Source organism: Nannobrachium achirus, assembly GCF_963921795.1.
Source record: "Nannobrachium achirus genome assembly, chromosome: 11".
NCBI classification, from domain to species: Eukaryota; Metazoa; Chordata; class Actinopteri; order Myctophiformes; family Myctophidae; genus Nannobrachium; species Nannobrachium achirus.
This window is the reverse complement of record NC_137820.1, coordinates 30,058,296-30,085,400: the sequence shown is the minus strand read 5'-3', so window position 1 is coordinate 30,085,400 and position 27,105 is coordinate 30,058,296. Positions and strand designations below refer to the sequence as shown.

Genomic DNA, 27,105 nt, shown 5'->3' with positions numbered 1-27,105 from the left:
CTTAGGTGGTTTGGATGCCTCCTGTCCCTCCTGTCCCTAGGGAGGTCCTGGGAGGAGGCCCCCCCAGGCAGACCAAGGACCAGATGGGGGGATTATATCCCCACGCTGGCCTTGGAACGCCTCGGGATCCCCCAGCATGAAGTGGGAACGGAAATCTGGAGCTCTCTGCTGGAACCGTTGCCCTCCTCACCCGACTCCGGATAAAACTGTTGATGCGTGGTTTAGTTTTTGTTTAGTTCTTATTAGGTTTAGTGATAGTTTGAGACTGTATTGCAAATATGGGGTCGTCAACAAGCTCAGAAAAGTTGAGAAGCTAAAAGCTGTAGTTGTGACGCTGAGTGAGGGCATGGTTTAAAACTGGCACAGCTAAAAATATTGGATGATAAGATGAAATTGATTTTCACTATGATTTTTGTTGGTTTTGTAGACACACAACACAGTTTGAATAATCCTTTTTGTAAAGCCTCATTAAAGTTTTTATATGAGTTAACACAAGTGTTTTCTCAATTCAAGATTTCTTTATTTTCTTAACTTTAGTTAACCCATTTAGACCTGAGGCCGATTTTAAAAACACCTTCTAAATAATCAAACGACTTCTATTCAAAACAATTTGAAAAGATTACACAGATGCTTTCTCGGTTTTAAAGGTTACCCTGCCTCAAACCCTCTCCTCCTGACTAGGGCTGTCACGATTATGACATTTTACATGGCGATTAATTGTCACTCAAATAATTGCGATTAACGATTTAATTTTATTTTTGGCGTTGACGATTACATTTCTGTTTGGCTTGTAGGCTTTGAAGTTGCACATGGCAGATATGACACATAACCTAAATATACAAAGAATTAACTGACATATTTGACAACTTTATAGTTACAAAAGAACATTGATTGTGGAAATAGACAATCTACAAGCTCACAACGTGGCGATGTGTTGTGAGCTTGTAGATCTGCTATTTCCAATATTTTTAAAAATGTTAGAAAATGTATTATTGATTATGTAATAATTGTAACAGCCCTCCTCCTGACCCTTGCCTCGTTCACCAGCCTTTTTCAGGGGCGTCAATTGGGTATGGCAGGGGTATGCAGCTGCCATACCCTGGGTCCAGTCAGGCGGGAGAATAAAAGTTACTTATAGAAATCCATGAATGTCTCTTTGTCTATCTGTTCTGTGCTGGTTATGTTGTTAAATTACATTAACTCATTTAGTGCCTTTCCCGAGATGTCTCGCGAAATTCCCTTTGATGTCCGCAGTGCCGATCGCGAGATGTCTCGCGAAAAGTAATATATTACTGTAACGGCGGTTATCCTACCGGGTACATGCGCGGAAGGTCCCGAGACGATCTCCCTCGCTGATTTATCATCATCACGGATCCACGAGCACAAAATAGCAATCCCATAACATTGAGGCAGACGGGGAATCTCATCTTTAATGTCCATTATCTCCAAACAACACTTTCAAAGCGAGGATGGTAGTAGATGCTCGCTTATATAACACATGTTGAAAAGCTCCGTTCCGCCATTACACAACACCATGTGGACGATGACCGCTTCCTGTGAATGGCGCGATGACGTCAAACCGGAAGTGTTTAAGCTATGGACTTCTGGCCTTCAAAATAAGAGACTGGCCGTTTATGGAGCCAGCGAGAGGCACACTGGACATTTTAATCCGTTAATTTCTGGGGCACAAAATGAGTTAAAATAACTACAAATGCAAAATGTAACAAAATGGTCACTTTTAACAAGGTATTATAATTATATTCTCCACACTTTTATTCTCCCCATCTTGACAAAATGGTTTATTCCCAGGTTCCACAGGTCAGCTGCACAGGTGCAATGCATTTTTGTTAATTGTGGCACGTTTACTAAAATGCCAAGTTTAGCTGCACTTGAACAACCATTCCAGGCTGCCATATCCAGCCCAAGAAACCGTAGAAACGGGGGGAAAATTAGAATGTACTTCTTAAAATAAACGTATCATGCCTGTCTCTAAGGTATGGCAACATGACTGGTGTCTTGCACGTGCAGTCATGTTGCCATACCTTAGCTTTTTCTGAACTGACGCCACTGGCCTTTTTGTTTCATGATTCTCCCCACCCAGGCCTCCTCCTCCTCCTCCTCCCAGAAGCCTCAGGACTCCTCCTCTCCTGGAGCTCCAAGGAGAGCCCTCCTCCTGGGCTCTGCGGACCCCCGCAGGCAGCAACATGCGTCGGCCCCCCACTCCCTGTTCTCCAGCCCTGGACATGCACTCAGCGTCAAGCAGGAGCCGGACGAGCTGCCGCACCACCAGGCCTGCACGGGCCTACAGGAGATCACGCTGGACGACGGTACGTTTGTACGCAGGGGTGCCACCATTGTGAAATTTTACTTTCCAAATAATACAAATGGCGATATAACGATTTTATTGTTTTTTGTGTTTTTTTTTGCATTGAACATTATGAATACACATTACATTTCTGTTGTCCTTTTAAAAATCACGATTATTATTTTCCTGTATTATGACAAAGTAGGGCATTAATTTTACGAGGAAAAACACAAAAACTTGGGTTTTGATGGTGCTTGTCATCACGCGAGAGGCAGAGCAAACCAAAAAGATGCCATCTCACAACACACACACACACACACACACACACACACACACACACACACACACACACACACACACACACACACACACACACACACACACACACACACAGCAGGGGCTCTGTTGTTGTTCCCAGTAACTGGCTTTTGGCTTGCGATTCCAAGCGGACCATGAGGCCCTCAGGCTGCATGCTCTCCCCACGCCTAGCAGATTTTTTAATTAATCACCTCTCGTCACTCAGGAGGTGTGTTTGCCCAGAACACACAGTTGTGAAGCAGGCTGCTTGTCACCATATGCCCACGCTGAGCCCTTTGTTTGCTCTCCTACCGAGACGCATGGCTGCCGGCCCGACCCAACGACTCCCCATCGGCCAGTGATCTGGGTTAATTATAGTTTTTGACGGCAGTGGTGCAAACTATAAGTATGTTTACTTGGGTACCGTACCCAAGAAAGCAATGTTGAGGTACTTTTACTTGTGCGTTTACTTTTTTTGCTTGATACTTTTTTTCTCCGGACCCATTTGTGGGTCACAGACCAATTTTCATGGGTCACGACTCAAATAAAAAATCCAATTTCCTTTTCCTACACGTAAAAATATATTGATATATTTCAAACTTTTTTTTTTTGTTAGTTTTTTTACTCCATCAGATTTTTTCTCCAACAATCACGCAAATCACTACACAGTATAGTCACTCTATAGTCATGTGATCAAGACAGTGTTAGCTATTACGTCATAATTCATCATTATAATTCGTCATTCAACCAGTTCAAAATTGACAATAAAAATCCCCTTTTCAAGAGTGACCTGGCCAAGGGATCAGCATCAAAGTTAGATTTAGATTATTATTACAAAACATACAGTACATTAACCACTTAATGTTCCATTTTATGCTTCGGCTAAGAGAAAATAACAATGTTAACTTTGAGTACTTAACCCTGCAAGACCCGAATCAATTTCTACAGTCAGATGGTGTTTTAGGAGTCCTAATCACAGGAAAATGTAATGTTTAAAAATTAATCATGCTCTAATTTGCATTTTGGGGGTATTTTTCACAATAACATATGTACATGTTCTAGACATTCTAATGATCACGGAAAAAAAAATATTACAGGCATTTTACTTATGTTTTTGTGAGGAATAGCTTCAGTGAAAAAGTGAGATGTTGTTCGTCCAGACTCTGGATTCCAGAGATCTTTAAGTTCTGTGAATGTCAGCCTCTGTGGGGGGCATTTATATGCAAATATCGTGGCCAATGGCATTGTAATACTAAACAATAGGATTTAATGGTGATGTTAATGTGAAAAAAGAACAGGAAAAAGAATTATAACATTTTTAAAAAATGATTAAAAAAATGTTGCCAAAAAGCAACGCTGGGCCTTGCAGGGAGAACAAATTCAACAATATAGTGGTTTGCTACTTTTAGTTAAATAAAAATATATCTGAGTAATTCTTAAAGCACTGGTTGCTTGGCTGAGGAGATGACACTTGAACTGTGTGTGCGTGCACGTGCGCACGTGTGTGTGTGGCCACTCGCTGATGGAGGCCTGCTAAAGATACCTCCCATGTTAATCTGCTTCACTTAACGTATGCCAGCCTTCAGGCAAAAACCCCTCTTATCTCCATGTTTCAATGTTGTTTTCTGGTGAATTAATGCGTCATGTCGTCATACGACCATGTTGCACAAAAAAATGACTGCCCATCTACAGGCTCACGTGTCGTGTTGCGTTAGCAATTATTTAAGTCAAAGTTAGTGGCTGTTGGTTTTATAAATATCAACCGACAAAGTATTAACCAAAGCTTGTGACTAAATAATAACTACATTGGATTCATTGAAAAAAGAAAACGGTTATTTTCTACATTTCTTGCTAAGTAACAGTTTTGGACATACAAGGTTTCCTCCCAACAGTGACAATATGCCAGCTGTCATAGGGCAACCATGACAGGCACTCCAAAAAGACGGCATGGCCCCTCCCCTCCCTACGAGGCGATGGAAATAAGAGCCACGCGCAGACGGACTGTAGGGCGCTTGGCTTTGAACTTGACATTCACCCGCTTTATTTAGTCCTGCCTCTCTTTGTGGTAGAAGTTACTCCGACCACTTCACCTATTTTCAACCTCATCTTTACAATAAACAGCGTTCCCACGGTCATGGAAATATTTTTAAATTAGAAAAATATTTTTCCAGAACTGGAAAAGTTTTGGAATTGATCAAGGGTCCTTTAAGGTCCTGGAAAAAAATAGCCATTTATTGTCTTTTGGTTTATTGTATTTGGTTATTTATTATTTTGTTAATACCTCTGAAATGACGAATTAAACATTGGCCAAATTGTCAAATATTAGAGGCAGAAATTGTGAAAATAGACGATTTACATGCTCACGCCTCGCAACGCGAGGCGTTGTAGATCTGCTATTTTCACAATAAAACCGTGTTATACAAAATTCCTCAACTCTTAGTGCTGGGTCCCCAGTTCAAATATGATTATTTCGGGGGTCACGGCCTGAAAAGGTTGAGAACCACTGCCATACACTACCTGTCTTTAGGCATTGCGCATAGGAGTAAGCGACTCGTTATTGAGCTGAATTATTGTTATATAGTCCTGGAAATTGTGTTAAATATTCTGGAAAAGTTTTGGAAAAGTTTTGGAGATTAATTGTTAAGGATGTGTGGGAACCCTGAATAAATGCACAGCATCTCTGTGCGCCTGTAGTTCACGTATCGCAAGAGCAGTCCGACCGACCGACTTAAACTCGGCATGCATGTCACCACCAGACCCGACAGGTTGGAGTGCACAGCGTTCTCGGCTGGAGAGGCGGTTGCCCTAAAAAATGTCTTGTGTGCGAGGCGTTGTGAACTTGTATATCTGCTATTTTCCAACATACAAAGTATAAAATAGGGCTTAATTGGTTCATATGTGCTTTGTAATAATAACCAAAATCTGATACATTGCTTTATTGCTGTGTAATATTCACGTTCTGTGTGGATGCATTGCGCTCGTGACATAAAACGCAGTTTAAATAAATGTGAATTGATTCAACTTAATAAATGCTTGCGGTGTGTTCAGACCAAGCGTGTTGTTACCTGGATTATTCATGAAGCATTCCCGGAAGAGAAAGATCCCATGATTGGCCGCTAGTTGCGCTGTTTTCCCCCAGCGAGGTACCAAAAAGAATATTTCTCCATTGGACCCCAGTCATTTCCCCCTTTGATTTTCTAACCTTAATAAACATCGTCATAAATACTTTATGGTTCCTGTCGCTAGTAAAAAAACTGCCTTTCAATCACCATGATATGCGTTTTGTGCAATATGGTGCACATATTGCACAATTTTCATCATCAATTTTTGTTAAAATTGATGATAAAGTTGCGGGGGGCGTGGCCAACTAAACTGATACCAGCCGGCTGTGTTCTTCTTCGTGTGCTTTATTTCGGGAGGCTCAACACCACATTCTCCCATGTATCCCTGCGGTTCCACGTGACCGTTGGCAGCCAATAGCATTCCTTATAATTCCTTGGGTACCATTAAAACAATGATGGCGACACCCATACAAGGGACAAAACGCAATGGCTTTGCACTGTCCATGTGTTTTTACAGTCTATGGTTCAGATGCTGTGACTTTACAAAACATAAAGGGCTTTACATGTTGCACCAATGCTCCTCTAAAGCCCAGCTCACACCAATGATTTGCAACTGCAGCACTTAAAAATAGGGAGATAAGAGGTTTCTGCTCAACACCGGCAACATTGTTTTATGTTTTACTAAATTAATCCTACTGCGATGACAAGTCAATTCCGGACCGCTGCAACGGGTTTGCAAGTTGCAACTCATCGAGAATCCATATTTGGAAGAGGAGGGGGTGTATCATCCGTTAAGGTTGATTGAGAAACCAATCGAGTGAGATTGCCACACAACAAAATCTCTTCCTCTTAGATTATATCACTTCTGTATTTGTAATTGAAAAAGTCAAATTGTTCAGCATGGCACGGCTCGGCACCTGTTTCCTACGGCAGATTTAGAAAACTTTAAAAATAAACATGCGGCCCAAGTGCATGTTTAATGTGCTCTGGCTTTCATCTGCTCTCACACTTTAAGCTCAGGTTTCAGAAAAGCGGCAGCACCTTTCAGTGAGAGTGCTATGAATAGAGGTTCAATCTAGAACCATTCCATCTCTGGGCTCCTAGTTTTTAGCAGTGCCGGGGAAGTATAAATAAACTCGCTAATTTGTCTGGAGCCATTCTTCTCGTTGCTGTGTCGGGCAGAGACCTCGTATCTCCATATCTTTTTTTCTCCCTGCTACTTTTTTTCCCCCTACACACCATCACAAAAAAGTATTAAAATAGCATTAAAAACTACATAAGTGAAAGTGGTGGTGAGTGTGAAAAGCAATACATTAGAATAATTCATATATATTTAAGCATAAAAAAACAGCATACTACTGTGATGTAATGCTAGGTGGGATGTACATAATTATGTGACTCATTATTTAGACAGGGTACCTTGTGTTTGAAAAGGGCACACTGCTACCCCCATGTGGCTGAACCACACAATACCTGCAGATCCTAGAAAGAAAGAAAATGTCCAGGTCTCATGTCTTAAACAGAGTTAAATGTAGTGTTTAAGTGTAAAATGTCTATGTATTGAATGCGACTAGGTTTGTAATCCACCAGACTTGTATTATCTCAGTTTCCTTTCATGTTTTACAGATCAGGTAAATCTATTTCATTGGCTGTATTTACCACTTAAGACTGAAGCCCTATTTTTATTTTAGAGTTCTATCTCCTGATTGGATGAAATTCATATCCTGACCTGAAAATGTATTGTGTTTGTGTGTTTATTAAAGAGCCGAGGAGACTAAATAGCATAAGTTGACTAAAGTTGCATTTGAACAAACATTCCATAGCAGTGATTATCAGAATATAGAGCTATTTAACACCAACTATAAGATCACTTACACCAGGGGTTTTCAAAGTGGGTGACGGGGCACCCTGGGGTGCCGTGACGGCAGTCCAGGGGTGCCCGCGAGATAATTTGATAATATTTGGAATTTATTTGGACACAGAAATATTTAGTTTCATTTTAAACTTGAAATACAAAGTTATTTTCAGTTAGTTCTAACCAAAATTGCTATTATCTCAACGTTTTCTTCGCAACATAATCACTAAAATATCGTCACTGTCGGGCAGAAACCTCGTATCTTAAAGTTTCAAATGTGTACGTCTTTTGGTAAAGCAAAGCCTTGCTTCATCATACAAGACCGTTGCACAGAACTAGTGAAAACAGCCGATCTCCAAGCACACAACGCCTCGCTATGAGAGGCGTTGTGTGCTTGTAGATCTGCTGTTTTCACTAGTTTAGTACATTTTATAGATGATAAATACAAAATGAATGGTTTTGGACGTACAAGGTTTCCACCCGACAACGACGATATGCTATAAATATAAGGCGCTGGGAGTGAAAATTATAATGTAGGGGTGCCTCGGATTAAAAAAAAATATTCATGGGGTGCCCTGAGACAAAAAGGTTTGAAAAGCCCTGACTTACACCATTCGTTTTTACGTTGTTTCCTTCTCACAGTGAACGAGATCATCGACAGAGACATCTTCCAGCTGAGCAGCGGTGCAGACATGGTCCTTGAAGCCCAGGACCCGTACGGCTGGGACCAGAACTCTGCTGATACAGAGCTGCAGTACTGCGGAAGCCTTCAGTAGTTCTCTGTTTGCTCTCCTCCTTTTACTCCAGCTTAGAATCGTCACTGTCCGGGCACACAACCTTGTATCTCCATGTTTCAAGCTCTTATGGTTTGTTTTCGTAAATTTAAATAGGGGGCGGAAATCTCTAGGTACCTGACGATTTGATTCCGATTCGATCACCGATACATCTCGATACCAAATTTACAATACATGATTTTTTCCCCCCCTCACTGTGTGACTAATAAACAAAGTGCTTTCTAATGATCCATAATGAAAACAGATTAATTTACTTCCATTATCTGGAAGGTTATATTTGCCAACATCGATAAAAATGCAGAAAGCCAACAGCAAAATAAATGAATCCTTCTAGTGAAATAATACTGACTTATAACATAAAGGCTTCTCAATACTTCAGCTAACCAACCAAAATGTGGCTGTTGCTCTGTGCAATTGTCAATATGATAAAATATATATATATATATATATATTTCTGCACCAACATACAAAACAATATTTAAATTAAAAATAGATTTTTGACACCTGTGAATCGATTCACAAAGGCCCATACCCGCATCGCAATTAATCTAAGAATCAATACAAATTTCCACCCTTAATTTAACGTCCTACTTCGTCATACAAGAGTGCGGCCTAAAGTAAGTAGCTAAAATAGCCAATCTGCAAGCTCACAACGCATCGCATTGGAAACATTTTGAAAATGATAGTGGTTAAGTCTGTGTGTAAGGTATTTTTTTAAATATTGATCCAATTAAAAGTATTAATAAGAGCTTGTGAGTAGATATTTGACTTTCGTTTTTCTATTTCATCATAACTGTTTTGGACGTATGCGGTTTCCGCCCCCCACAGCGACGATGTACACCAGGGGTGCCCACACTTTTTTGACGGAGATCTACTTTTAAAATGACTAGCTCAACATGATCTACCCATCCACAATGTTTTAGCTGAGGGCCTGAGGGGGGCTTGGGAATAGCAGCACTGGCGTTACATTTTAGACAAACACACTTAAGGGGGAAATAAATGGGAAATACTGGGGGAAATGTCTTCATTCTTGAACAAAGTATTGCATTGGAGGTTTGCCTACTTTAGAAGCCATGAAGGGAGCTGATAGGCCCTTCTTGATGTCATAATGACATATTCTTTTCATATTTTAATTATATATTTTTAGAGGCTTGTCATGTGGTCTACCCGCACAGCATTGGTGATCTACTGGTAGATCACGATCTACCTTTTGGGCACCCCTGATGTACACCATCCCTCGAGGGTGTCGCTGAAGAACTGAAGTAAAATGAGTAGGCTTGAAGGGCAGTCGCTGTCGGCAAGCGACGGCATAGTGTGATGGAGGATAAAGTGAACTTCAAGCGTCGATGCTGGTGCTACTGCTATGCATTTAACTAACATCATTGTTTCTCAACCTCTTTGGGATCAGGGCCCACTTGAAAGTATTGAAAGCATTCGCGGCCCACCAATCTGACCACTTAAACGAGTCCTTAAAACCCATTTAGGCCTAGAATTATTGAATGCTTTAACCAGTGAAAAATAGCAGATATACAAGCTCACAGCGCGGCACCGAGTGCCGCGCTGCGAGCTTGTAGATCTGCTATTTTTGAAAAAGTCGTGAAAATGTGTGCAAATCTTTGAATATATATGTATTTTCAAAGCGAACGTTTGTAACTAAAATTTTGCTTCTGGGTGGTCCCTGGAACTAAATATTTTGAGATGGGGGTCCGTGGCCAAATAAATATAATTTTGGGTGTCTTTCACATGAAAAGGTTTGAGAACCACTGACATAGCAGTCTCTCAGGAACAGACTAACTGAGCTCCATTTAAGTGAAAAGGACCTTTTCTTTGACGATGGCTGGCCAGATTGCTGACATAGAAACATGGGTTTTCAAAAAACCTTAGAAGGACTCAAAAGACACTTATAGAATCGGGTCAAAATTCAAATTTTCACGATTTTTCAAAAATAGCAGATCTACAAGCTCGCAGCGCGCGCTGTGAGCTTGTATATCTGCTGTTTTTCAATAGTTAAAGCATAAAATAACGATACACTATAATGTGTACCCGTTTTAAATGGGTTAAACGAGTCCTTAAACACACTATAATATGGAGATGAGAGGTTTCTGCCCTGACAGCAACGATATACAGAAGCAGAGGGTGGAAAACCCTGGCGGGCCACTGGTTGAGAACCAGTGAACTAAGGCTTTTTGTACTGTACGTAACAAGGCTAAATGACGGTGCCTCTTCTAAGCGCAGCACATCTTCAGTTTATTTCTGATGAGGTTGTTACCAGTGGTGGAACAAGTACTGTGCTCACATTATTTTACTGAGTAGAATTAGCGATACCTCAATATACGTACAACATTCTCTCTAGTTACGAGCTAAAGGCTTGTATTCAAAGTAGTGGCATGAAAACGTACTTGATAGTACTAAAATAAAAGTACTTAATGTTTTCAAAATGTGTCTGGTTATTTTCAAAAAAAGTTTGAAATCAAAGTGTAAAATTAATTGGTTAATGCAAGTTATTTTTATATAAAGTATATATAAAGTAACAAAAGTTTTCAAATAATTGTAGTGGAGTAAAAAAAAAAAAAAGTACAGTATATGCCTCGTAGTAGTATAAAGGTGTAAGTAAATGTACTTTTCCCACCACTGGTTATCAGGCCAAATCGTTTGCTTCATGCATCTCAGGAGTTTGTTGGATTTGAAAAATGAATAAAAAGCCTTTTTGTAGCAAGGATTAGGTTATAATACCTCATTTACATAACCAAAGATTTTACCTGACAATTCTCTTGACAAATTTGATTTTAATAATGGCACAAATCTGTAAATTAAAATAGCCTAATTTAAGCAATAGGCTAAATGTTAGAAACCAATTTGCAATGTAGGTACAGAAGCTGTAGTTTGACCCAAGATGAGGACAATGTGTTATTTATTGACTAATTCGTTTAATTATTAATCTATTTTTGATACTCTGGATATTGCAGATAAAAAAGAAAAAACTGCTTTGGAATAACTGCTTTTTGTAGGTTTTTTTTTTTTTTTTCCTGTATATTGTTTTTCTATTTTGCTTTCAAAAGAACATTTCCCATCAAGTGTAACTTGTTTGTTTTTGAGTGAAGCTAAAGCTACTTATTAAACTATCAAAATGTGTATCTTTGAGGTTCAAATCAAAAATAAATGTAAAGAATTATGTTCCTTGCCTTTATGGCCTATGTTTGAGATAAAGGGGGAAAAAGCATGACGTGGAAAAGAACACCGATATATTATTTTACTGGCAGTGGTAAGGTAGGTCATTTGAACTCACCAAGGGAAGTATTGTCTATACTTGGTTCCTTTGAGCGCTTTTGAAAGCCGCTTCCCACCTTTCTGTTAACCCATACAGGCCTCGAATTATTGAATGCTTTAACCAGTGAAAAATAGCAGATATACAAGCTCACAGCGCGGCACCGAGTGCCGCGCTGCGAGCTTGTAGATCTGCTATTTTTGAAAAAGTCGTGAAAATGTGTGCAAATCTTTGAATATATGTATTTTCAAAGCGAACGTTTGTAACTTAAATTTTGCTTCTGGGTGGTCCCTGGAACTAAATATTTAGAAATGGGGGTCCGTGGCCAAATAAATATCGTTTTTGGGGTCCTTCACATGAAAAGGTTTGAGCACCACTGACATAGTAGTCTCTCAAGAACAGACTAACTGAGCTCCAGTTGAAGTGAAAAGGACCTTTTCTTTGACGATGGCTGGCCAGATTGCTCCAAAAATCTTAGGATTCAAAAGACACTTATAGAATCGGGTCAAAATTCTAATGTTCACGATTTTTCAAAAATAGCAGATCTACAAGCTCTACAAGTGAGCTTGTATATCTGCTATTTTTTTATAGTTAAAGCATAAAATATTGCATCATCATGTGTTCAGGCCTAAATGGGTAAACAGACGCTCTCGCCACTCCTAAAGCCCAAATAGTCTACCTGAACCTCATAGTAAAACTTCCCTGATGTGAACCCTTCCTATGACAATGCTGCATGATATTTAAATCTCATCCACTGCACATTACTTCTTCCTCTTCAGTTTGATTTCTTCTCCAGAAGAGCTGCACAATCTTCTCAAAGAGGTGGTGTTGGGCAGATCGAGTTCAACAATGGTGTTCTTCTGGTCATTTTTCAGTTCTTTAAAACCCATTTAGGCCTAGAATTATTGAATGCTTTAACTATTGAAAAATAGCAGATATACAAGCTCGCAGGGTGGCACTGTAGATGTTATTTTTCTTTTTTAAAGGCGAACATTTGTAACTCAAATATTTGCTTCTGGGTGGTCCCTGGAGCAACATATTTTGAGATGGGGGTTCCATGGCCAAATACATGTCATTTTGGGGGTCCTTGACATGGAGAAAGTTTTGACAGATTTGCGTTCAGGTCTAAATGGGTTTTAATGAAACCCTCCCAGGACCCCACCTCGTGGCACCTTGATCCTCTGCTAGCAGGGTGGGTCCTGAAGCACGCTATCCAAAACTATGTATTAGGGCATTCACCAAATAGGAAGTCATAAGAATGAGTCAATGCCCCTGGTGGATGAATTTGTTAATGCTCTATAGCAGGGGTTCTCAAACCTTTTTAGGCTGTGACCCCCAAAATAAACATCTGAACTGGGGAACCCCACCCTGACAAGCACTTGGAATTGTAGGTACTAGAAGCTGGGCCGCCCTTCGCGTCTAGTCGGCGACCTGGCCAACTCAGAACAATGTAAATAGGGAATGAATGCCCCGCCCTTTAATGCAAACCCCATTATACCTGTTTTCATAGGACCCGTTTTGACCATTTGTCTGCCTGTGTCCATTTTTGCCCATATATGGAGATATCTGTATCTGTCTGTCGGTGTCCATTTTATGTCCATATATGGAGATCACTGCAGTTATAGTTCTGGGTCCATTTTATGCCCATATATGGAGATATCTATCTGCATCCATTTTATGCCCATATATGGAGATCTCTGTATCTGTCTGTCTGTGTCCCTTTTATGCCCGTATATGGAGATCTTTGTGATTCTGCATCCATTGTATGCCCATATATGCCATATATGGAGATATCTGTTTATCTGCGTCCATTTTATGCCCATATATGAGATTTCTGTCGCTTTTTCAAACAATCGTGGGTCGGGTCGGGTTGAGGCCGAGCACTGCACTACCTGCTGCGGTGGGGAACGCACGTGCCGAATTTGAAATAGGGAATGAATGCCCCACCCTTTAATGCAAACCCCATGAATGCCCCACCCTTTAATGCAAACCCCAATATACCTGTTGTCATAGGACCCGTTTTGACCATCTGTTTGTCTTTGTCCACTTATGCCCATATATGAAGATCTCTGCACACACAGTACCGGTTGCGGAAAACTCTGATGTCAGACTTTATGCCCATATCTGGAGAACGCGCGTGCCGGTGGGAAGAAGGGTTCTCGAGATACGCGGATTACATACATACATACACATTCACAGAGATTTTGTGTTGACTCATGTGGCGTACGTGATGTCAGAGCCTTTTATGAAGTGATGTCACAATGACTCAGCGCTTGCGCCGATTTCCTCCGGAACAGCCTGATGTCAACAATCAGCTCCGCATAAGGAGATTCCGAACGTTTCGCGCCGGTTTCGGAAAACCGCGAGTCGGGTCGGGTCGAGGCCTGGCACTGCACTCCGCGCGGCGGCGGGGAACGCGCGTGCCGAATCTGAAGCCGGTGGGACGAACGGTTCTCGAGATACGCGGATTACAAACAAACAGACAGAGATTTGTCGCATTTATAGATAGATTAATGTGACTCGGTTCCGCAGATAAATATTGTGAAAATAGCAGATCTACATGCTCGTTGCGAGGCGTTGTGAGCATGTAGATCGGCTATTTTCACAATGTTTGCTTCTTGGCCAGTCCTGTCGAATACTTTGAGGTTGAATAATTTGAATACTAAAAATCACTATTTGTGAATGCCCTACAATGTATTAAACATCCCATCCGTCAACTATAAATGTGCATGTCATTACAGTTCACATTTCATTCTCATTACAAAACAAAAAAAACACATTTACTCATGATCCATATAATTGTGTCCGGTATGGGAAACTGATTTTAATCTTTCAATACATATTCTGTCTACAGCAGAACAAATGGGTAAGATTGCACTGATTTAGAACGATGACGGTGGTGAGGGGTCTTCCCGGACCCGACATTAAGAACCACTGCCTCCATAGAGCAGGGGTTCCCAAACTTTTGTCTCAGGGCACCCCATAAATATTTTTTTAATCCGAGGCACCCCTACATTATAATTTTCACTCCCAGCACCTTATATTTATAGCATATCGTCATTGTCGGTGGAAACCTTGTATGTCCAAAACCGTTCGTTTTGTATTTATCGTCTATAAAATGTACTGAACTAGTGAAAACAGCAGATCATCAGCTGTTTTCACTAGTTTTGTGCGACAGTCTTGTATGATGAAGCAGGGCTTTGCTTTTCCAAGACGTACACATTTGAAACTTAGAGATACAAGGTTTCTGCCCGACAGTGACGATATTTTAGTGATTATGTTGCGAGGAAAACGTTGAGATAATAGCCATTTTGGTTAGAACTGACTGAAAATAACTTTGTACTTCAAGTTTAGAATGATACTAAATATTTTTTCAAGTGTCCAAATAAATTCCAAATATCAAATTATCTCGCAGCACTCCTGGACTGCTGTCACGGCACCCCAGGGTGCCCCGTCACCCACTTTGAAAACCCCTGCCATAGAGGTCACTTAAAGAATTTCTGGTCAGGGTCTGCTTGGACGAAAAGGTACTCTTCTCGAGGCGCGTTGCTTGAGCCAGAGGGCCAGCAGCTGTTTCTACACGTGTACACCAGCACGGTTCCAAACTCCAGCGCCGCTGCCGGGTCACAGTCTGTGGTGGTTGAGTCTTTAGCCCGCAACAGGCTCACCAGAGCGGGCATCAGCTGGAACTCAAAGGTCCGGGGGCTTCCACAGGAGCCACAGAGGGGAACCATCTGGCTCATGTTGGAAGGAGGCTCCGAGATGAAGAGAGGTTTGCCGTTCCAGCAGTAGCGCAGGATCTGTTCCGGACAGATGGAGATCTTCTTCATGAACCTGGAGAAGTACCAGAAAGTCCCCAGCAAATGTAGTTAATACAGCATCACCGATCATTTTAACCACTGTATCCATATTTTATATGTTGGCTATTCATAAATACCAGATATACAAGCTCGCAGTACGTCACTTAGTGCCACACTGCACGCTTGTAGATCTGCTATTTAAGAAAATGTTGAAAGTATTGGTAAGTTTGAATATTTTTTTTTTCCTGGCACAAAACATTTTCAGAGGGGGTTTGTGTGGGGGTCCATGGCATGCCATGAAAAGGTTTGAGAACTAACCTGGAGAAGGCTGCGTCACCGTGTCTGGCTTTGGTCTTCTCGTACTTCTCACCGTCTCCGCCTGCGTCGCAGCCGTCCAGTTCCCCCACGCTCACTCCTTCTCTCCGCTCGTACTCCTTCAGCAGCTGCCGCACATGATGCTCCAAGACATCCTCTGCACACAGGGTTATTTAGGGTTATTTTCAGGACAACATTGGAAATTAGCGTTTCATTACACTTACAGTATGTGTATATTAGGGCATTCACGAATAGTGATTTTTAGTATTCAAATTATTCGACCTCAAAGTATTCGAATATTCGACTCGAGGACTGGCCAAACTGTCAAATATTAAGCAAGCAAGAGGCGGACATTATGAAAATAGCCGATCTACATGCTCACAACGCCTCGCAATTTACTGTATCTGTGGAACCGAGTCACATGTAATACCTACAATTCCAAGTGCTTGTCAGGGTGGGGGTCCCCAGTTCAAATATGTTTATTTTGGGGATCAAGGCCTAAAAAGGTTTGAGAACCCCTGGTATAGAGCATTAACAAATTCATCCACCAGGGGCACTGAAAACTCATTCTTGTGACTTCCTATCTAGCCAAGTTTTATAAACTATATATTTTTTAAAGAGACAAAAAAAAAAGAATAGGCAAATATTTGAATTCGGTGAACAACGTCGAATAGTGATTCAGTGAATGCCCTAGTGTATATCATTGCTGTCGGGCAGAAACCTCCTTATCTGCATATTTTACATTTGTGTTTTTCCTAACTTAACTCTTATACTGCTTTGAACGTTCCTGTTCGCCCCAATCCTCCAGGGACCTCTGTGCCAATACGCCCGTTCGTTCGTTTGATGTTTTTTATGGATTATGATAAAAGTCGTCCTTGCGCAACTTTTGAATGCATAATTGGTCGTCTGTGTCATTTTGAGGACAGCCGGAAACCTTTCATAAAAAAAAAAGTAAACAGACTGTCCTGGCTCCGCCTGCCCAGAGCGACTAGCTGCCAGGGGCGTCAATTGGGTATGGCAGGGGTATGCAGCTGCCATACCTTGACAGGGGGAAATAATAAAAATGTACTTTTCATCGTGCCTGTTGCTAAGGTATGGCAACATGACTGGTGTCTTCACCAGACACCAGTCATGTTGCCATACCTTAGCTTGTTCTGAACTGACGCCACTGCTAGCTGCTAGCAGCATTGAGGGACTATATTGTTTTATGCATCGGGCTGTTAGTAGAGAAAGAGAGAGAGAAACGTTGGTAAAAGCGATCATTTTGTCGGAAATCAGTTGTTTTATAGTATTAGTAGTATAGTAATTGTAGTAGGTAGTAGTATTTAGCAGTACTAGAATATTGAGATGTATTAGGCCAACTCAGCCTCAACTTGCTGGTATCATTCCGCCGAAGTGCGACCCAACCCCCCCTGACCGATAGAAATAAACTTTGTTAGAATTAGGATTACACAACCTACCCGTGTTGGTGACCCAGGACCAGCGCCCATGGTGGTGGTGGTCGTGATGATGACGATGATGATGATGATAATGATGATGAAGAAGAGAAAAAGATCACTGTAGCCATTGTTATTGAAGATAAAAAGATTGAAGAACGTAGGACGTCATCCGCTCCCGACCGGATCAAAAGCCCGAAATTGGAAGCGATCCCAGACTAAGATGGTGCCAGTCGCGAAGAACCGGGGTCCAAAAATGGATCAAGAGCCTCGTGATATTGTGGAAACCGATCCCGACGGAGCTCGACCCCCGTGTAGGATGGATCCCCCCGCCCGGGGGCTCACATCGCCGCAGCAGCAGAGACCCATGTACCGCCGCGAAAAGACGGACAAACTGGGCGATTTGGCCAATGAAGAATGGCTTCCGCGTAGAGACCCCTCGGAGAACAGAGGCCACGATTCTACTGTCCAAAGTAAGACTTCCAATCCAGTGCATGTATGTATTGTATAGTTGTATACTGTATATAGTTGTATACTGTGTGATAACAGAGCATCCGTGTGGAACTGGAAGCCTGGGATGGGGGGATGGTCAGTGGGTAACGGTTTTCCATTGCGACGTGTTGCCACTCCGACATTGGGATCCGGTCTAGAGCCCGCCTACTGCATCCGGCTATTTACACGTACACATACATGCAAGAAATGTTTCCGTATCCGGACCGGATCAGTAACTTGATCCAAGCAGTTAGGATCCACGTGCTTTGTTTGTTTTTGTCGCTACTCAGGACACACGTGGAGTTCCTATCACGCGCGTGCACGTACCGCGTGTAGTGTACGTGCACTGCACAGCCTACTAAGATTATTTGATGGGAATTTAGGATTTATTGGCTTAGTTTGTGTGTGCGTGCGTACGATGCGTGTGTGTGTGAGAGAGAGGGAGAGGTTTCTTTTTATCGTCATCATCATCATCATCATCAGTAGCTGATGATGTAGCTTTTCAGTTCAATTCAAAGGAGCTTTATTGGCATGAGAAAACATACGTTTACATTGCCAAAGCAAGTGTTACAAATAAAAACTGTTGAAAATGGGGAACATAGTTGGAGGGAGTACAGCTTTGTGTAAACAGAGCTATGTTGCATTGTGACATTTTATATAGGTATACAGGGTATAAAGGGAATTTCACTGTGACAGTAAATGCATGGTAACTATTTACTATAACTGCATTTTATGTTATATATGAACTTATTGTAAGTCATTTGCTAAATGTCAAAATTGTAAATTGATTTGTTTAGATATAAACTATTTGATATTTTCCTGGCTATGATTTTAGATGATGAGTCGACGATGATGATGAGCCTACTTCTTCATTTCCACATCGTGGTCGTCCAAGGACAAGGATAGGTAAAGAAAAAACAAACTTTTTTCTGTAAATCAGACTTAGCACCATGCACATGCTCACATAGACATCAAAGGGGGCTTGAGCCCCTGCCCTTTTATCCATCTGTAAAAAGTGCCCTCTCCAGACCATGAATGCTGTTTTTACATAATTACTATATATATATATATATATATATATTTGTGTGGTAAGCAGGAAGTGCATAGAATGTTAGAGAGGCAGGGGTTGACATTTCTAAAACGGCCTTTTGATGAAAATAGTAGGCCCCCAACCTCCACGCATTCTGCTGTGACGCGTTGTGAGCTTGAAGGTGTACTATTTTTCATGTATTTTATAGTAATTATGTATTTGTATAATTTACAGATCGACCATGGGCTCGTGTACGAGTCACACAAGGATGTGTGTGTGTGTGTGTGTGTGTGTGTGTGTGTGTGTGAGAGAGAGGGCGTCACGCATTCTGCTGTGACGCGTTGTGAGCTTGAAGGTGTACTATTTTTCATGTATTTTATAGTAATTATGTATTTGTATAATTTACAGATCGACCATGGGCTCGTGTACGAGTTCAGCAGACCCGGTGGAGCCCTTCCGGAGGAGCCTGGCTGGAGTGAAACAGAATGGAGCCCCAGGCCCTGTGCAGGCTGAATGACACACACGCACGCACGCACGCACGCACGCACGCACACACACATATACACTCTGTAGACATGTAGTGTCACAGTGAGATAAAGAGAACCCTGAAAGCTGAAGCAGGATTCAGGCTGAAGCTCATGTCACTGTGTCAATGTTCTGCACTGCTCTTACTACTGCTCTTACTTCTCTTACACACTAAAAGTGTGTAAAAAGACACTTTTTCTTGTTTTTATTTTTTTGAATTTGTTTGTAAACAACCACTGATCATAGGTGTGATGTTACTGAAGCCAACAATAAAAGGCTAAAGAGAGATTTCTGCCTGAAAATGTATTCTTCACAAAAATGCATTTTTCTCAGCTTTATGTTCTCAAAGAGCTGTTTTTAGGCCACATTCTGCAGCTTCTAGCTAATGAACAGAACAAGATAAAAGCTCGAAATCTTTTTCTGTTGCAAAGTAGACATTCTATTCTACGTTGCCATATAATTGTTGTCTTTATAGTCGAAACCAAATTTCTCCAGTAGGCCTTCAAAGATGAGCGACAATTCTCAATTTAGCTGGCAGTGGATGGAGCTTTTTGTTCAATTCTGTGGCAGTAAAAGAGTTAATGTCCTACTTGATCCTGCTACATTGTCACACTAAAGAATATATATATATACTTTTGAAAAAAAAAAAAAAGAAAGTCAAAACAGTAAAAATGATCAAAGAAAATGATCAAAAACTAACAAAATGTTAAACTCTACCACACCTTGCTGTGCATGCAGGTCATCTTCCTCCACCACGCTGACGTAGAACGGACGGAGGACAACGGGAACAGCCTGCTGCTCAGCCTGAGAGTCAGTCACTGTCAGATGCTCCAGCTGCTCGCTGACTTCACACTCAACGGCTGTAGGGGCCCTGATCTCTGGCACTGCAGCTGGATAACATGGACACAACCTTCATGGATTGTTTGACAACTGAAAAATAGCAGATCTACAAGCTCACAGCAAGCTTGTAGATCTGCTATTTTTGTATTTTTTTGAAAGCGAACATTTGTATCTCAAATATTTGCTTCTGCGGGGTCCCTGGAAGAACACATTTTGAGATGGGGTCCGTGGCCAAATACATGTGATTTTGGGGGTCCTTGACATGAAAAGGTTTGAGAACCACTGATTTAGAAGGATTTAGAAGACATCTATAGAATCGGGTCAGAGATATTCAAAGACAAAAAATAGCAGACCTACAAGCCGCGCTGCGAGCTTGTATATCTGCTATTTTTTAATACTTAAAGCATTAAATTATGGTTAAAGTGGTTAAAATTCTAAATTGACACAGATTTACGTTCAGGCCTAAATGGATTAATACTGTATTAGCAGTTCGCTAATAGGAAAAGTACAGGACAGTACAATTCAGATACAAGGTCTACCAAAAGGATTTAAACCCAAGAAAGCACTATGGCTTGTTTACATTGGGGTCCCATGTACTCAATTAATTGAGGGATCATGTGAAAGTGAAGTTGGAAAGTTGGAAACTGTGTAGGGCTGGCTGTCACGATTATGACATTTTACTGTACATGATGATTTATTGTGTTTTTGTCGTTCAATGTCGGAACTTATAAATACAAATTACAATTCTGCTTTAAAGCTCTGAAGTTGCACGGGGCAGACATGACAATTAACCTAAATATACAAAGAAATTACTGACATTAAATAAATAACGAAACTTTATACTTTAAAAAGTGTAAATGGCCAATCTACAAGCTCAGAAAGTGTAGAGTTGCATCACGTTGTGAGCTTGTAGATCTACTATTTCCACTATTTTAACATTTAACATGAATTAAATTCGGTCGACCACGCAAAATGATTGCGATCATCTACAAAAATGCAATTAGGTAATTGTGACATGCCTAATAATTGTATGGCAAAAAAACATTCCTTTTTTATTATCATTTTAAAAACATGTGTCATACACTCCATATGCAGAGATTTTATATTGATTGGCTTTGCGGCCTGCAACAGCTTTTCTTTTTGCCCTGGACAGTTATCTTTTTGACAGTTTGTTCATGGAATGTTTGTTATTGCGGGGTATACATTTCCCAGGCCTACCTACCTGTGTGTATTGGTGTTGCATTGTGGGGGTGTGTGGAGGGGTCTTCATCCTCCATGCCCCAGTCATCAGCATCCACACACCAGTCTGTGCTGCAGCTCACTGGAAGGCCATTCACTGCTGCTGGGATGGTTTAAAGTATTGACAGTTCAAGTGGTTAAATATAACACAAATTGACATGAATCCAAAATACACTGATGATTGTGCTGTCGAACAATGAAACTATATGGAATCTGGGGGTCCCTGGCCCAGCTTCATCTCTCTCTCAGCTAAGGGGTCCTTGGCCTGATAACGTTGAAGACCCCTGACATAGAAACAACAGTACAGTACTTTACCTTCCACCACTGGGGTTTTAGTAGCTGCCCTCACATCGGTCTCCAGGCACTGGGATCTCACGGCCTTCCAGGTGCCCTGTCCGCCGTTGCAGGAGGGACTGCAGCACGCCAACACATGTATGCACCTGTGCAGTGGTGTAAAGTAACATTTAATCAAGTCATGTACTTAAGTACAGTTTTGAGGTGTTTGTACTTTACTTTTGCCATTTCCATTACTTTTACTTCTACTCCACTGCGTCTCAGATCCAAATATTGTACTTTTACTCCACTACTTTATTTGAAGTCTTTAGTTACTATATATAGTTACTTTGTATATATTATAATAAAACATACATAAACCATATTTGGCCTCATTTTATACCGTGGCTATTTGAAAATAGCCGATCTGCAAGCTTGTGTCGCAACGCGTTGTGAGCTTGTAGATCTGCTATTTTCAAACATGTACTTTTACTTTTGGAAAAGTACAACAAGTGCAACAACAGTACAGTTTGATGCAAAAACGTTCATCATTTTTACTCAACGTACATTTTGAATATCAGACTTCTACTTGTAAACGAGTATTTCTACATTGCAGTATTGATACTTGTTTACTGAAGTAACATGTGTGAGTGAGTACTTTTTCCACCACTGCACCCTTTTTAGTTTATTTTCCTTTTTGAAGGCTTTTTCCCCTTTTGTTATTGATGATATCCTATGCAAATTAGGCAGGCTACTGTGTTATATCCGTAGGTCTTCCATATGAGATACATGAAGTGGTTCCTGTGTAAATAAGCTGTAAAGCTTACTAGGATCTCCTTTTAGTTGGCATTTTACCAGTGATTTGTACTGTCATGAAAATGCAAACTAATACTACATTCTTCAGTCAATTGTTTTGATTGATTGAAGAATGTATTAGAAGTTTGCATAGGAAAAGGTACCGTTTCATGTACATCACTGTGACTGGTACAAGGTCAACTAGAAGGAGATCGATAAAGCTTTTCGGCTTATTTACACAGGAACCACTTCATGTATCAATCAATAAATCAAAAACCTGTGATAGGGAGAGGCGTGCAGCGGACAGTAGACTTGGACCACATGGACCAGGGCAGCCTCGCACGCCCTGCAGCGGGGATGCTGCCAGCGCACCGCGGGCAGGGGGTCCGGCAGGTCCCCGACCTTGTTGGTGGAGAAAGAAGAATGTCTGGGGTCCAGATCCCCGTCGCACAAGCCGATCAAGGTTGTTGTGGTTATGATCTCCTCGTTTGGTGAAGATACTGCAGCCATGTTGTTGTTGTTTCACATGTTGACAGTGGACACCGGAAGGAAGTCTCTTTTTGCAGGTCCGTCACCGAAATATTGCCGGTCAAAACGGTGCAACCTTATTAAGCTTCACTGGCACTGCTCCTGTTCAGTTCTTGTGGTGTAAAAAAGTACTCACATGTTTTGTTTGAGTAAAAATATCAATACTGCAGTGGCAATGTAGAAATACTCTGTTCAATTAAAAGTCCGGAATTGAAAATGTAATTGAGTACATAAAAAAAAAACATCATGAGATCAGTCACAGCTTGTAGCTCATTACAATTCGAAAGAAGTTGGCCTAATATGGCAAAAATAGAATTTTGACAACAAATGTCCACCACAAGCCAGCATGAAGATGAGCCCTGATGGAGTTAAGTGTGTGATTCTCCAACACACAGACAGGGGTGAATCATAGTGGAAGGAACCGTATTCACCATATTCCTGGCCATTCTATGGAGGCTGCCATTTTTCTTTGTGTGCTGCTTCATAAACATCTTTTCACTTCCACCCAAGTAAGGAAGTGACATAGAATTGTCTGTTGCCAGATTTTGCCAAAGAAATAAGCCCAACAGAAGCAACTACAGTAGGCTATACTACTTTACATTCACATTTGAAAATAGCAGATCAGCAAGCTCACAATGTGTCACATGGCGACACATTGTGAGCTTGTATATTTAATATTTAAAAAATATTGAATATTGAAAACATTTTCTTTTTTGAATATTTTTGAAACATTTTAACAACATAAATCTGTGTGGCACCACATATTTTCAGATGGGGGTCTGCGACTGTGGACAAATATGTAATCTGGGGTCCTTGATATGAAAAGATTTGGGAACCACTGGTTTAAAAAATATTAGAAAGTAAGCCCAATAAGCAACTATTTTTTTTAGAGACACAAATTGCTTATTATAAGCAGACATGGCAACCCAGGTACATTCAGAGCCCAGAGCCTAGAACGCCAACTACTGACACTTTAATGCAAGGACAACAGGAAACCAAATGATGTTTTTCAGGCCAGCTTTTTCGCGTGATTCCTAAACCCACCAGGATTGAGTTAAGACCCGCCTCCTCTCGATAATCTTAAGTATGAAAGTGCCCATGAACGTTAGTGCTGCTCGCTCAAGTGCAAAGTACCTACTACCTACTGATCCATTACAATAATACACGCAGCATAATAGGCCCAAAGCCATATCCAAACCATAACAATTTAACTGATAATACGTTTTTATTTTGAGCACAGACAAATTAATAGCTTTCTCAGGACGTTTTTCTCTTTAGCAAAGTTACAAAGTTTTCCCTTTATTAAGCACAGTACAATTAAGTCAGTTTCAAGATTTTTTTAGCACAGTTTATTTTGAGCACTGTAGTGAGAAATTAATAGTTGTGCATTGTGCAAATGCAGGCTTTTCTCAAGTACAAGCAGTGGTGCTTTGGTATTTTTTTTTCCGGGCGGACGGTCATTTATTGACGTCACGTGCACGCGCGTGCACGCGCCTCTAGAGGCTATTTAGATAGAAAGGATGTCAGCAGATCTAATGGTGGGAAAACAATAGTTTTCTAGTCTTAATTACATTTGCATTGTTACTTAACAACACATATGGTGCCAACCCCGAGTTTCCCGAGTTTGTATTGGTACTAGTGCTGTGCCAACCCCGAGTTTCCCGAGTTTGGGCCGTTTTTGAAAAAAAAAAAAAAAAAAAAAATTCAAAAAAATTTTTTTTCAAAAGATTTTTTTGGACCTCCAGAAATGTATTAGGCATGATCGCGATCGCGAAATTGCATGTTTAACCCCCATACCAACCCATTCTTTCAAACATGGCAGCCATGTTTGTTTACATCTGAAGAAAACATAATGGCCTATAAATCATGAATGCCTGAACGGATTTCCAAGCGGATTTTTTTGTTTGAAAGCTGTGAACAGCCTGCACACACGTGGTGCATCATCTAGGCATGGGCGTGCACTTTTTACACAATTGCGCAATTACATGGAAGTCTATGGTAACCATGGCAACGTGGCCCATTGAAGAGAAAAAATCATGGATTTTATGTTCTACTTTCTTTTAATTCATTTAGAAAATACAGCGCTGCAGTAGGATAGAGAAACAAAGTTTGGCTTGAACGAATCTCAAACACTAAATGCCACAGTAATATGGAGCCATGTATGAGGACGCACATCGACACATGCACATGCAGTCACAGCTGGAAACCTAGGTGTTAAAGTAGGCTATATATCCATATGAATAGAGGCTTGAGGACGCTCACACATTCACCACTAGAAACCTGTTATGCAAGTAGCCACTGATTAAAGTATTGCTTGTAGTTAGCGGATTCGCGGGGTGGGGGGTTGTCGCGGCTCTCGCGGGGGGGGTATGCACCATAGGTAGGCCTATGCACGCGTTTACACGGTCGTGCACTGTTCGGTGCCGTCCGTGCGCGTGCATGTGGGGAAATATTTCCGGCCACACGGCGTCCGGTCCCGTCCGGCCCCCAAAGCACTACTGAGTACAAGTCTTCATGCCTCTGACTTTATCCACCCTCCACGTGTCAGGCAGGGATTTCAGCCACTCCTGGAAGTCCTCGCGTTTCCACGAGGCGGGTCTTAACTCAAACCTGGTGGGTTTAGGAATCACGCAGCTTTTTCAGCCTCCGCCCAGAGCGATATATAAGAGAGTGGCGTCACGCTTTGAACTCGCCGCAGACCGGAAGTGGCTTCGCATGGAGCCGTTCTCATTCCTAGCGAGCCAATGCCCCGTCCGCCCCCCATTCTAGCCGAGTCATTTAAACTCGCTGGAAGTAGACCAAATCACGTCTTTTTCACCATTGTAACGCATTCACGGGCCTCTCTAAGGTAGATACCATTTTTAAAAGAGTGAAAAAGACGTGATTTAGTCTACTTACCAGCGAGTGAAAAATGAATGGGGGCGGACGGGGCAGAGGCTCGCTAGGAATGAGAACAGGCTCCAGTAAGCTAGGCTAAGTTAGCTTCCCACCATAGAGTAAATAGGCTTTTCACGCTTACTATGGGAGTCGACGTAAGTGACGTAACTCTCTCTTCTACAACTCTGCCTCCGCCTCTTTCAGGATATGAACAGGAAGCCGGGGGCGGGGCCAAGAATAACGTGAATAGACCTGGGTCGTTTGGCTCTACAATCATTCAAATCATTTGTCATAACTAATGTTTCATGCACCTTACAGTATGTCTAAACATCATGTACTGTATGCTATGTACAGTACATAAAGGTAGGCTATGTAGTCTGTAGATACTTTATTTTCGTGTTGTCTCCGCCTGTTTTGCAGCGATGTCCGTCAAATAATAAAAAAACTAAATGTTCCTGCATTTTGGGTCCAAGCCTCTTGACTCACTGTGGTTCCATTTGTACACTCTCAGAGTTATGGGGGTCCTTGTAATAAATACATAAAAAGGTTTGAGAACCACTCAGAGCCTTCATTAGAATCATTTGTAACACCTGCAAAGGAAGCAGGGAAGAGGCTTAATTTCCTTCCAATCTGTGCATAGAGCCTGTCAGAGTCCATGGGCTCCAGTAACCACCAGATGGCGTAGTCAGCTCTTAATCTTAATCTTAAAGGGCCAGTTCACCTTTGGGGCAACCAGATCTTATTTTATTGTTGTTTGGAACAAGATCAACACAATCCTGTTATTTTTTTTTTGTGTTCAATCTGTGTTTTGAGATATTTTAGTATTTCAGCATGAATGATGATGCATTTTGCATTATATGAGTCATCATGCTGCATCATATGATGCAAAATGCATCATCATTCATGCTGAAATACTAAAATATCTCAAAACACAGATTGAACAAAAAAAAAAAAAAAAAAAAAAACTCAGGATTGTGTTGATCGTGTCCCAAACAACAATAAAATACGATCTGGTTGCCCCAGAGGTGAACTGGCCCTTTAAAGGAGTATAAATCCCTACTCTCTTTTAAAACCGCTCTGAAGTCACTTACAGGTGACTGCAACTCAAAACTGGTAAAAAAAAAAAAGAAAAAAAAAAGCCCATCCTTACCCCCCCCCCCCCCCCCCCTTACAGTAAATGATCAATTATTATCTATTTTTCTTATTGTGTTATGAAGATTTTTCTGCATAGTACTGTTTATTTAGTCTGTCATTTAATGTGCTTTCTTGGGGTTTAAATCCTTTTAGTAGACCTTGTATCTGAACTGTACTGTCCTGTACTATTCCTATGCAAACGTGTAACAAAGTATTCAATCAATCAATTCAATCAGTAGTCCA

General features: G+C 41.2%; 2 protein-coding genes across 5 annotated transcripts in view; one reads left to right on the top strand and one right to left on the bottom strand.

Moving 5' to 3' along the window:
- The window catches only part of LOC308293485 (nuclear factor of activated T-cells, cytoplasmic 3-like), a 38,146-nt gene extending 26,762 nt beyond the window's left edge, over positions 1–11,384 (top strand). For all 3 annotated transcript variants that reach the window (XM_080736035.1, XM_080736034.1, XM_080736033.1), the window contains 2 exons: positions 2,102–2,327; positions 8,162–11,384. In XM_080736035.1, the coding sequence (XP_080592161.1) occupies positions 2,102–2,327; positions 8,162–8,295 (360 nt within the window). In that variant the 3' untranslated portion in view covers positions 8,296–11,384. The remainder of the gene's footprint in view (positions 1–2,101; positions 2,328–8,161) is intronic.
- Positions 11,385–14,372: 2,988 nt separating this feature from the next.
- On the bottom strand, positions 14,373–22,852 carry LOC308293489 (programmed cell death protein 2-like). Of its 2 annotated transcripts, none has more exons than XM_080736040.1 (6): positions 22,601–22,852; positions 21,571–21,695; positions 21,239–21,358; positions 19,899–20,066; positions 15,697–15,850; positions 14,373–15,412 (listed from the first exon to the last, which is right to left on the bottom strand). In XM_080736040.1, exons 1-6 carry the CDS (start codon positions 22,831–22,833, stop codon positions 15,064–15,066), a joined length of 1,149 nt encoding a protein of 382 aa, XP_080592166.1. In that variant the 5' UTR covers positions 22,834–22,852; the 3' UTR covers positions 14,373–15,063. The 2 variants fall into 2 exon arrangements, with proteins under 2 accessions (XP_080592166.1, XP_080592167.1); XM_080736041.1 differs by having other exon boundaries at positions 21,239–21,355.
- Positions 22,853–27,105: the final 4,253 nt, after the last annotated feature.

Bases quoted from the DNA above. Each gene is read 5' to 3' on its own strand.
- LOC308293489 (XM_080736040.1), bottom strand. From the start codon at position 22,833: ATGGCTGCAGTATCTTCACCAAACGAGGAGATCATAACCACAACAACC. The intron at 15,851-19,898 runs GTGTGGTAGAGT...CCCTGTGTGCAG, and splicing joins TGACCTGCATGCACAGCAAG to AGGATGTCTTGGAGCATCAT. The intron at 15,413-15,696 runs GTTAGTTCTCAA...GTACTTCTCCAG, and splicing joins GGTGACGCAGCCTTCTCCAG to GTTCATGAAGAAGATCTCCA.